Genomic DNA, 11805 nt, shown 5'->3' with positions numbered 1-11805 from the left:
AATATATATATATATATATATATATATATAAAATGATGTAATTAGATATTTATCATAATTTATCCTTTAATCAGCTATTATTTACTGTAATAATTATTTGTAGATATTATGTCTTAAATTTTGTTATATATTTAAAATTTAAAATTATGTCTTCTTAAAATTAGAGTATTTAATTTTAAATTTAAACCAAACAAAACAAAAATAACAAATCAAAATTAAACTCTAACCAAATTGAAATTAAAATTAAAATAATATTATCAAAATCAATTTTTTTTATTTTAAGATTGGTATATATAATTTTTTTATTCTAAATTAACAAGAATAATAAACACAATTATTTTTGGATGAGTTTTGGATATATTAAGAAATTATTTAGTATACAATTTTATAATTTTATATGTGTTCATTAATATATATAACAACATTGTTAAACATTAATCTAACAATAGTGACAACTACGTTTGTTTTATGATAAACATTTTTTTTTCTTTTGAGTATACAGAAATTTTTATTTTATTAGTTTCGTATACGTAGTTCAAAAAATGTTTAACAACCATGTTTATAGATTTGACTATAGAAGAAGTGCTATATATATTGAAATGTTCTCAAAATCAAAGCAGGCAAGCATATAAAATTAGCGTAGTTATTTTATTTTGTTTCATTGGTCAGAAAATTAGTGAAGTTATATAAAGGGAAAAAAAAGACCATGTTTATAAATTATATTTTGTTTCATTAGTCAGAAAATTAGTGAAGTTATATAAAGGGAAAAAAAAGACCATGTTTATAAATTATAAACAGCAGACTAAAGTAAACTGTCACACCGAACATGCGTACCTATTAAAAATTGGACTCAACTTCCACACCAAAAAAATAGTATAAGTGAAAACATCAACAATTGTAAAAGGAAACTCAACTCGAAGTTACAAAAATGACTATCAAGTTGAATGCGAAATAAAATGATCTTATAGTTAGAATGTGATAACAAAATTATTCTGAGTTGTTAGATTTAGAAAACTCTTGGTGATGGACCATGCTCGTTTCTGGAAATAAAAAAGGGTAACAAATCACAAATGGATAGGTAGGAAGGAAGGAACCAACCCAAGTAGGGACAACAGGTGTAAATGCATGACTATGCTCTCTGCATTTTTGCAGTTCTCACTTCCCACTATGCATACTACCCAACCTAGGTCATTAATTATATTATTATTTAATTGACCTATTTATTTTTATTATAATCTAATGGTTGCTAGTGTGATTTTTATGAAAGCATTCACTTTTATAATATTTTAATTAATAACTAACGAAAACTAATATTAGCTATACCTTTTGACATGAATATTTTATATAGGTTTCATAATAAGAAATAAATCAAACTATATAAAGGTAAATAAACTAGACAATAAGATCAATATTACATAAAAAGAAAATATGTCAATAAGTAAAATCTATTTTATTTTATAATGGGTTTCAAAACTAATTTTTAATTCATGAAGGATTTTTTTAGTAATTGTTTATGTGTTTTAATAACAGTTGTTTCATTATTGAATGATTGCATCAGAAACTCAGAAATATTCTGGAAAAAAAAATGAAACTTGTTTAAAACTCTTGTTAACAAAATCCGTTTATACAAGTAGGTATATTTGTTTTTTAGATTTTGTGTAAGATAATCTTGTCATGTGAATTGTATACAAAAAATCAAGCAAATCTAAAATATATTCTTACTTAAACGAGGGTTAGAGAAGTGATTTCAGGACACATATAAGTAGCATTACCCTCTCAACTTCAAAAATGAAATTTATGGTTCTAGAAGAAGCTAAGGTTGGTTTTAGGAGTAAAATAATCATGTTGTAACTAACGGGAAGGATTATGCCACGTGGCATATTTTTTTAGCTTGTTCCAATGGTTCTTCCTATATAAAAGGCCTTAACACCGATATCATAGCTGTGTGTGTGTGCATTAAGATCAGCGTGGTTAGTGGTTACGTTCCACTCCCATTCATATTCCTTTCATTCTCTTCTGTCTTCTCTACCCTAACTCCCTCTAAGGTACCACTGCTTCTCTTCATCTTACTTTTACATTTTCATATCATATATTATATATGTGCATTACTCAACAACGATTGGTATTTTGGTTTTGTATATTATTATGTGCTCTTTTATCTCTAATCTCTCTAACCTTACAAATGTGAAGAGAATGCTCTTATCTTTAAACTTTGAGCATTATGCGTCCTTAGTGAGTTGCCGGTAATGAACACATTCACCACAATTAGAGAGCATTGGTGGTGGCCTTTCCATGTATGGTGAGGACCATGGACCAATATCACAATTATTATTGTTATTGTTTTGCTTTTATATATTGCAGAAAGGCCCCACTGCATAACAACAATGGCTCCCCCTTCAGTTTTGGAGAACTGCGTAGAGGATTCAAACAGGTACACTGTATGACAGTTGTATAACCCCAAGTATAAGGCAAATTAGTTAATGCATATACATACACACAGACTTGGTATTGTTTTTATTTTTCATTACTTTTGTGATGAAACCACAGTGAAACTTACCCTGACATCAATTGGGAGGACATTGGATTTAGTCTAGTTCCCACAGATTACATGTATGTAATGAAATGTGCAAAGGGTGAAAAGTTTTCACATGGAAACCTCATTCGTTATGGAACCTTTGAGGTCAGCCCTGCTGCTGGCATCTTAAATTATGGACAGGTAAAATTTCAAAGGAGCATATCCTATTTATAGTTTCATTTTCATCACGGTTTTTATTTGATTAGCTAACTTCACTCTACATATATACATGAAAAATTGTGGGTTTGTTAGGGGATCTTTGAGGGGCTAAAGGCATATAGAACCGAAGAAGGGTCTATACTTCTGTTTAGGCCAGAGGAGAATGCCCTGCGCATGAAGGCTGGTGCTGACAGATTGTGTATGACTTCCCCATCCGTTGAGCAGTTTATTAATGCTGTCAAGGACACAGTCCTTGCCAACAAACGCTGGGTATGTATGTATTTTCAACTTCGAGATACTTGTGATTTTGATTTTAAAACTTGAACATAAAATGAGGATATAAGAATGAAAACTAAATTGAGGTTGGAACTTGAAACAGGTGCCTCCAGCAGGGAGAGGAACACTGTACCTTAGGCCATTGCTGATGGGAACAGGTGCTGCCTTAGGCGTGGGACCTTCAACTGAGTACACTTTCCTTATTTACTGTTCTCCTGTTAGCAACTATCACAAGGTCTGCTATCGTTATGCTTTTTATCTTCAACATAACTAAAAAGAAGGACCATACATCACAACCTTTTTTTTCTTATGAAATTCATTAAGACTAATATCACTTTGTTGATTATTTATATATAGGGTCCTCTAAACTTCAAAGTGGAGGAAAAACTCTATCGAGCAATATCTGGCTTCTCTGGAACTGGAGGGATTAAGAGTGTCACAAACTATGCCCCGGTAACCACCATATTATTAGCCACTACCTATTAATCACCATTTTCTCCAACTTAGATATATGTCTATTTTCTTTGGTATAGTTTTGACTTTTGAGATCACTGAAGTTTTAAGGAATCTAGTGAAGCCATAAATTTTGTGTTACATAACTGTGGTCCGGGATTTCATTATTCAATTTAAGTATTTAACTCATTAAATTATGTAGCATACTACAAAGGAGAATGACAACTAAATTAAATGATTTTATTGACTAAACCATACTACTAATTAAGCTAAACAGCCTACCCTCAAAGCTCTATGTTTCTGTTGGTATAGGTTTATCCAGCAACCACTGAAGCAAAGGCAGAAGGGTTCTCCGATGTCTTATTCTTGGATGCAGCAACAGGAAAACATATAGAGGAAGGTTCTGCATGCAATATGTTTGTAGTTAAGGTGCATATCATAAACATGTAGTTACTAATTTACATCCCAAATAAAAATTTGTGATTTAATTCGTTATTTTTTTTTATAATCTTGTGAAGGGAAATGCTATCTGCACTCCCACAACAGATGGAGCCATTCTGCCTGGGATTACTAGAAAATCTGTCATTGCCATTGCCCTTGATTTGGGTTACCAGGTATTTTTTTAATTTTCTTCATTATGTATAGAACTATGGATATTTAAATATTTATTGATATAACATTTTAAACTAAGGAGTTGATTATTGAAATTATGGTTGATCAGGTAACGGAACGCGGCGTAACAGTGGAGGAAATGTTGGTTGCTGATGAATTGTTCTGCACTGGAACTGCAGTGGTTGTGAACAATATTGCATCTGTGACATATAAGAATACAAAGTAAAGTGATCTTAATATCATAGTGAAAAAGACTTGTGCCTAATGAAAATTCATGATGCTAATTGCTAATTAATAATTGTTGAATGCAGAATTGACTACAAGACAGGAGCAGAGACAGTGGCTCAGAAGCTGCGCAAAACTCTGCTTGGGATTCAAACTGGAACCATTGAGGACAGAAAAGGCTGGACAGTCCGTGTACTTTAGATTTAGAATTATATTAACTAACAATAATCATATTTATTATGCAGTTATGAAAATGAATCAATGATGAATGGTGAATTGATTATTGAATTAGATGAGTCAATGGTGAATGGTGAATGGTGAATTGTGTGATATACAGTAATACAGATACAAAGTCTCAACTACGAGCCTAACTGAATCAACTAACAAACATAACTTAACTTCCGTTTTGAACTAGTTGCTAATATCTACGCTGTTTTCATTTCTTTTTTCGCCTTCCAATTCATGACTGATGAGTGTGAATGGAGGGACCACCATTGCATGAAACACTGAACAAGGATCGGATGCATGGCCTATTAAAATATTATCTACAAATAATTTTGAGTAGTTTGGTACATTTATTATAATATTTGTAACGCATCTTTGAGATCAATTAAAGTACATTTTAGAGTCTATCAAAGCAACATTAATGCATCTTAATATAATCAGTTTTAGATCTGCACAACTTCACATGATAATAATTTATTTTTTTTGGAAAGATTGTTTTATAGCAGATTAAGTGTAATTTTATTTATTTTTTCTGGTGCACCATAAATTTGTTGTTCTATGACATTGATAAATTATTGACACGTTATTTTGATTGGTGTTATAATTATTTATTGAATGATTATAATAAGCAAATACATGAGTAATATTATATTCTATAATTTACTAACCTAGTGAACAGCAGGCAAGATCACACGTAATTAATTAAGCAGAAAATGTCATCAACTATATTCCTTTTTATCTTTTTCTTGTGCGAGATGAATACATTACTCACATGGTGGTTTAGTTGCAAATACTTTGGTATTTAAATTAAGGAAAAGTATAAGTAACCAATAACATTTTCCCCTTGTTTTGGTTTGTATCTGAATTAACACCAACTCATTCTATGCTTTTTTTATTACTAAAAGTATTGACCGTCTAATATTTTTCTAAATTAAATGTCTTGAACTCTAGTATTGAAAATTGCAAACTTCTCAATAGAAGTCCGAAAGCCTCCTCCAAAAACGTCTAGATTGAGTCTGATCACTCATATTCTGAGTAATAAGATTCAGTAAATTGGTTAGCTTCACCCAGAAAACAGGGTATGAGTTGCTAGTGTTTCACTTTAGACATTATTATTTGTATATTTTACATCTATCTCTTTTCGGTAATGTATATGAAATTTAGGCATTGGTATAGAACTTTCTCAAAATATTTAAATTGTTGGCCTCTGTGAACAGGCAGAATCTAAGTTCAGTGATTGATTTAACATTTTTACCATGCCACTTCACGCATAGGCATCTTTCGTTTTACATTGGAAAATTTGATTTTGATTCAGTCCCGATGTAAAACAATTTTACACTTACACTTAATTACGCAACGTCACGTTAACAAAAAAAATTAAAAAAATTACACTTTACATTGATCGCTTACACTTTACATTGATCGCATAAAAACATATATAATTAGACAACTGTATAAAACATTTTACATGATCAATACATTAAAATTAAACTTATACTTTGGATCATACAAACTTCTTTATTACCATTTAAGAAATGGTGAGTAATTCGAAATATAGTAATATTAATTAGCGACAAAAAACAGTTGAAATGAGACATAAAAAGATCCAAATACACGGATAACATGGAAGGATAGTAAAATGGAGCACAATATTTTTACTTGGAACTATTTTATCTCATTAATTTTCAAATGAACAAGTGGAAGAATATAACTCATACGATTAGACTCATCTCAAACAGGTCAACAACCAAAATTCGTTCATCATAATTTTTCCTAATGAATATTACTATGGAGTTCATCAACTTCTACCCTTGACACTATTCAGATGTGTTACGAACAAGTCATTCCAAGTATCTGTGAGTCCTGGTAAGCACCAGTGCATGCAATCGTCGTGTTTTTTCCCTCCAGCCGCGGCTGGGTGGGCATCAGCCCTGAACTCACTTAAGTGAGTGATGTCTAAAACAATGAATGTAGATCCCTTGAGAGCCTTATAGAGGTGTCCATTGACCAATCTAACCTCCACGTTTGTCCCATTATTCTTCACAGAGAAGACTTCTTCTACCTGAAAGGGTGATGATCGAATGGACCAGCTTATCAAAGAAGTAAAAACTGGTACTAATGCCGTAATGAGGAATCGCATGCCATTTCATTGGATGAAAGTTCTATTCAGAAAATACTAGATATATGGACCGACCTGCTCTGTTGATAATGGTTTATCCCTTTGGCAGCTACCACCCTGATCCCAATCTCCCCCTTCAAAATGTCTCGGAGATTGAGTGCGGAAAAATTTGACCGTACCTGGTCGTGCCCTCTCCTCGACATATGCGATCTGTGAAGGAATCATTCTCCATATTAAAGTGCACAGAACAAGCACAGAACTGTTTGAACTAGTTGTAAGTTCACAATGCCATCATTGAATTTGCAATCATCAAAAGTTTTGAATTGAACTCGCTATTTAGACCTACCGAAGACCTATTACTGAAAGAAGATTCGTTCTGTATGTTCACAACATCCATGAATATGTAAAAAATGGAAAATTTCTCCATACAACAGAATAATATCCAAGTCTACTAGGTGAGGTTGCTTACATATTTCACAAGATTCCACAGGGTCATATAGAAAACCATGTTTATGTTCCACCATGAAAACACATGCACAAAAATTTCCTCTTTTTAGTTAGTAGTTGTTTTTAAACTCTACCATGAAAGCAGAACAGGGGGCAAAGACATTACCATGTGCTCCAAAGCCATATCCAGGCCTTGATCAGGAGGTAAAGGAGGGAGTACTGGCTGACCCTTCTTGAAAAATAGCATAGGTGATTTCACGGGATCAAATTTTGAAGGGGCCCACCACCTGTTTATATGAACCAAAAACCAGATTAACAAATCAAATTTTCTCATAACTTCAAAAGATATTTCCAAAGAACTGCTACAACAATATTAACTTAAAACAAAAAATGAGGTACAAGCAGTAAAAGGCAGCTCTTAGTGGTTAAAATAAATAAATCATTTAAAAAAAATCCCATACTATCAATCGTCAAAGAAACTCGGGCATCAGCTAAACTATAAAAAGAAAATTAGAAGCAGATCATGAAACTAAAGGACACCCATGAAATCAAGATCGTAAAAATGATCACAAATACAACTTCTGCCTGGTAACCTGCTGAGGTCTTGAGGAAATCCAACACTCGAGTAAATTCACAATCACAGGAAGACATTATGATCAAAGCAATCTTAGGATGCAAAGATTGGTACCTTTTCCCCCTAGAATCCTAGTCATTTCTAACATCAACACACAGAAAGGAAAACAACTAGAATATATTACCAGTGACCAGTGTTGAAAATTAGAATATCATGGAAACTTGGAGCTTGTGCCCACGTGCTTTCTGGAACATCAACATCAATTCTATATCCCTCTTTGAATCCAAGAGATTCCAAGGCACCGCCATTTTGATTTGCTGACCATCTGGATCAAAACAGAGAAAGAAGATCACAGGTTAACAATGAAAAATAAGCGATTCCACACAGTTCAGTAGACAGTAGTGGCACATGAGATAACCTTAACCATGAAATCTCAACCAATAAGAGAACATATGACATGAATCCTATATTAGTTCTTATCAAGAGTATATTTACCGGAGACAATCACAAACAGTTTTTATGGGGCAAACAAAAATGTTTTTCAAATTTGGACTCAATGCAACATCAGCATAGAACATAACAGAAGTGCCATTTCAATTTTCAAAGAAATTCGCAGAACTGACATCAACAACAGCATAAGAATGACAAAACCACAAAGCTTACCTACCATAACGTGCGAGGAGATTGGTCCGGTGATAGGCAATGGTGAGATTGTGGCTGAGAAAGGTGAATCCGCGGTCAGCGCCAACGGGACGCCACTTCTTCACTTGCCCACTGGAGACGCTCTTGAGAGTGCAGAAGAGCGACACAAACATGTTCCTATTCAACGAGTCCCCAACAAACCCTGCACTGCACAACTCCCATCATTCACAATGCCATAAAGCATACAACTTCATTCTCAGAACCCTAAAACCTGAAGTGCCGGTTACCGACAATGCCAAAAGCTCAAAACTTTGTTCCGATAATCAAAATCGAAAAACAGGAAGAAACTAAGCGAGTACCAATGCTGACGTGTCTGTGGTTTTCGAGGAACGCAAGTGGGTCGAACTGGGGGAGATCGCAGCGGTGAGGCTTCCAGCGCCACGTGGCGAGTTGTTGAGCGTTGGATTTGTTGGCGGAGATGCAATTCCAACCCTTAAAGATCTCCTTGCAGGTGTTATCATACCTGGGTTTTCCGGGCGCATCGTGGATCCATGTGCCATCGGTGTAGTCGCATGAAGAAGAATCGATTTGGAAGGTGCGGAGAGAAGAGGAGCGGGAGGTGGAAGAGGTGGAGGAAGTGTTCCTGAACTGGGAGAGGATGAGGAAGATGGAGGTGAAGCAGAGAAGGGAGAGAAGAGGGAAGAGAGGGATTTTCTTAGCGTTGGGTGGTTCCCTTGTAGTTGTGGCCATGGCATATTTCATGGACAGGTGCAGTCGCCGCTAACAATAGCACGTTTTTAACTCTCTACATTCTTCGAAGTTCTAACACATTTCTTTCTACAGTGAGGCTGTGAGCTTGTTTGGTTTCAGTCAGTTGCTAAAAAAGTTTTTTATTTTTTATTTTTTATTTTTTAATTAAACCTCAATCTGTACCTGACAAATTCGCTAAGTCCAGTTTAGTTAATCAAGAAAAAAAATTTAAAGCATAAAATTTTTTATTAATAATATCTTATAAATAAGTTATTTTGTATTTATATTTTTAATTCTAAAAATATTTATTTTATAGAAATGTGATAAAAAGTAATAGTATTATAAAAGAAGTTATTTTTTTAATTTCTTTATAAACTTTTAAATAATTTTTTAAAAAATTATAATTTAATTTTAAAAATTATACTAAACATTAATATTACTATTTTTTATAAGTCAAAAATTAAAAAAAATTACTTCTAAAATTTCTAAACGGCCCAAACTCTTATTCCATCCTTCGTGGTTTGAAAAGTTATATTGCGATATCTAATGACTAATTTTGTCAAATTTTCTATTTCTTTTGTTAATATTTCTATTGAGAACTAATCGAATTTATCTATATATAAATTAATTCAATACGTGTTAAATAATTATTTAAAAAAATTAAAGTATAAAACGTCCCGTGTCTAATCGATATAACATTATCGTTTTAGAGAGCTTAAAACGTTTTACTTTTTTTATTCTTTCGTTGTTTATACATTTAAAACCTTAAATAGAAAGAAAATTATAGGGTACAGATCAAAGTTTAAAGATGTACTTACGTAGCAAAATTTAAACCACACATTTTAAAACCACAATTTTTATTTAAAATCGTAATTCTTTACAAAGAAAAGCGTCACCTTATGAAAAAAAGTAAATTAGAAGATTTAAGAGAAGAAATAATTAAGTTATCAAAATTAATAGATCAAAAATTAATAATTTTAACTAATGTTAATTGTAATGACACTGAATTCCTAAAATCAATATAAAATAATTTTTTTAAAAATCTTTATTTTACTATAAGTTTTATTGAAGGACTTCAAAAATCTGAAAAAACTTATTTTTCACACGGAATTTCTAAAAAATGTTACCATGGAAATGATTCTCCACATCTTTATCATACTTTTAACCCGCAATTAAATTCTATAGTAGATATGCTTGAAGAAATATTAGTATCCATAAAATTTCAAAGAAATAAGGAAAAAAAGAATCTCAAAGAAGAAAAATGTCAAAATATAATTAACATAACAGATTTAAAAGTAAAACCACCATTGAAATTATGAATATTAAAGAAAAATTAGAAGAAGTTACAATGCTTTTTAAACAATTAAAAATGGCTCAAGAAAATAATATTATGGAACATAGATTTCAAATAGAAGAAGAATTAGTAAATTCTGAAAATATAGAAAACGAAGAACACATCCTAGATTATTCAAGTGACGAAGAACCAGCAATTCCAATACAAGTAAAAAATAAAGCTGGAACATCTAAGGATAATCAATCTCAATTTAAATGGGAAACAGATTTCGATAATTATGCTTTTAAAAAAGGATTTATAAATAAAGATTCAAAATATACAAAAATACTGTCAAAATACGTTCCTAAAATCCAGAAAATGGAAGGAGAAAGAATGCTTGACTTAGACTGTAAAAAGAATGAAAAAGAAATTTTCGAAAATTGGTTGAATTCCTTTTTATTAGAAGCCTTTACTAATCCAAAACTTAGTGAATTGTCTGGAAAAGATATTTGGAATTACATAGGGTTTCATACTAAAGGAACTATAAGAGATTATATGACATCAATAGAAAACCAAATAATAGAAGAATTAGAAACAAAAACATCAGCTTATGATAAGATATTATATATAATGATGATTCTATACAAAGAATTTTTTGGAAAAAATATTATAGATCATAGACAAGAAGTCTATAATAAAGAATATCAAGAAGCAAAAAAACAATTTAGCTAATATTTAGATATATGATCTATGTAATGTGGAGTCTTATATATGTGAATATAGAATACATTATTACAAATTAAAAGAAGAAGATAAAAATCATTATCTTAGTATGTATATAACAAAACTTCCATATTCTGCAAATGAATTTATAATGGAAAGATTTATAAGAGAAATAAATAGAGGGACAATTGAAAATAATTTTAGTGGAGCAACCTCTGCAATAAGAGAGGAAATAAAAGAACGTTGTATGCAAGAAGCAACTCAAAAAGATTTGCAAATATAATTAGAATTTGCTGTCAGGATAATGAAGAGATACCCCAAAAATATGGGCTTAATAAAAAATTTCAAAGAAAAAGAAAATACCAATTTAGAAAAAGAAAATACTATCCAAACTGGAGAAAAAAGAGGTATTTCAGAAAAAGAAATAACAATAAAAACAAAAGACAAAAACGTGACTATTGCCCGAATAAAAAAGAAAACTGTAAGTGTTGGTATTGCCAAGAAGAATGACACTTTGCAAATGAATGTCCGAAAAAGAAGGATAAGAAGGATCTTACTAAACAAATAGAAATTGCTAAGTCTTGTTTCATGGAACCTTTAGAGGAATCTGATGATAACTTAGACTATATTTTTGAATATGTCTCAGAAACAGATTCAGAGACTGAGTAATAATGCCACATTTATTACTATAAAAATAACAGAAAAGTTTATAAATGCTTTTATAGATTCTGGAGCAACACAATGCTTTGCTA

General features: G+C 31.6%; 3 protein-coding genes across 3 annotated transcripts in view; 2 read left to right on the top strand and 1 right to left on the bottom strand.

Annotated features, from left to right (window-relative positions):
• Positions 1-2379, top strand: part of LOC107480522 (probable galacturonosyltransferase 4) — a 14784-nt gene extending 12405 nt beyond the window's left edge. The window contains exon 7 of the mRNA XM_021136989.1: positions 2362-2379. Coding sequence (XP_020992648.1) covers positions 2362-2379 — 18 coding nt within the window. The remainder of the gene's footprint in view (positions 1-2361) is intronic.
• Positions 1910-4593, top strand: LOC107480547 (branched-chain-amino-acid aminotransferase 6). Its single transcript, XM_016100702.3, has 10 exons — positions 1910-2045; positions 2362-2431; positions 2548-2716; positions 2828-3004; positions 3114-3245; positions 3368-3463; positions 3776-3892; positions 3982-4077; positions 4185-4297; positions 4387-4593. Exons 2-10 carry the CDS (start codon positions 2385-2387, stop codon positions 4499-4501), a joined length of 1062 nt encoding a protein of 353 aa, XP_015956188.1. The 5' UTR covers positions 1910-2045; positions 2362-2384; the 3' UTR covers positions 4502-4593.
• Positions 4594-6068: 1475 nt separating this feature from the next.
• LOC107480546 (protein trichome birefringence-like 13) lies at positions 6069-9158 on the bottom strand. Its single transcript, XM_016100701.3, has 6 exons — positions 8667-9158; positions 8329-8509; positions 7850-7990; positions 7258-7378; positions 6720-6854; positions 6069-6587 (listed from the first exon to the last, which is right to left on the bottom strand). The coding sequence occupies exons 1-6, from the start codon at positions 9067-9069 to the stop codon at positions 6324-6326; spliced, it is 1245 nt and encodes a 414-aa protein (XP_015956187.1). The 5' UTR covers positions 9070-9158; the 3' UTR covers positions 6069-6323.
• Positions 9159-11805: the final 2647 nt, after the last annotated feature.

Source organism: Arachis duranensis, chromosome 3 (genome assembly GCF_000817695.3).
Source record: "Arachis duranensis cultivar V14167 chromosome 3, aradu.V14167.gnm2.J7QH, whole genome shotgun sequence".
NCBI lineage: Eukaryota > Viridiplantae > Streptophyta > Magnoliopsida > Fabales > Fabaceae > Arachis > Arachis duranensis.
This window is presented reverse-complemented; position numbering and strand designations above follow the sequence as displayed.

Bases quoted from the DNA above. Each gene is read 5' to 3' on its own strand.
- LOC107480547 (XM_016100702.3), top strand. From the start codon at position 2,385: ATGGCTCCCCCTTCAGTTTTGGAGAACTGCGTAGAGGATTCAAACAG. The intron at 3,464-3,775 runs GTAACCACCATA...CTGTTGGTATAG, and splicing joins GTGTCACAAACTATGCCCCG to GTTTATCCAGCAACCACTGA. The intron at 4,298-4,386 runs GTAAAGTGATCT...TGTTGAATGCAG, and splicing joins GTGACATATAAGAATACAAA to AATTGACTACAAGACAGGAG.
- LOC107480546 (XM_016100701.3), bottom strand. From the start codon at position 9,069: ATGAAATATGCCATGGCCACAACTACAAGGGAACCACCCAACGCTAAG. The intron at 7,379-7,849 runs GTAATATATTCT...TCATATAAACAG, and splicing joins ATTTTCAACACTGGTCACTG to GTGGTGGGCCCCTTCAAAAT. The intron at 6,588-6,719 runs GTCGGTCCATAT...TCACCCTTTCAG, and splicing joins AACCATTATCAACAGAGCAG to GTAGAAGAAGTCTTCTCTGT.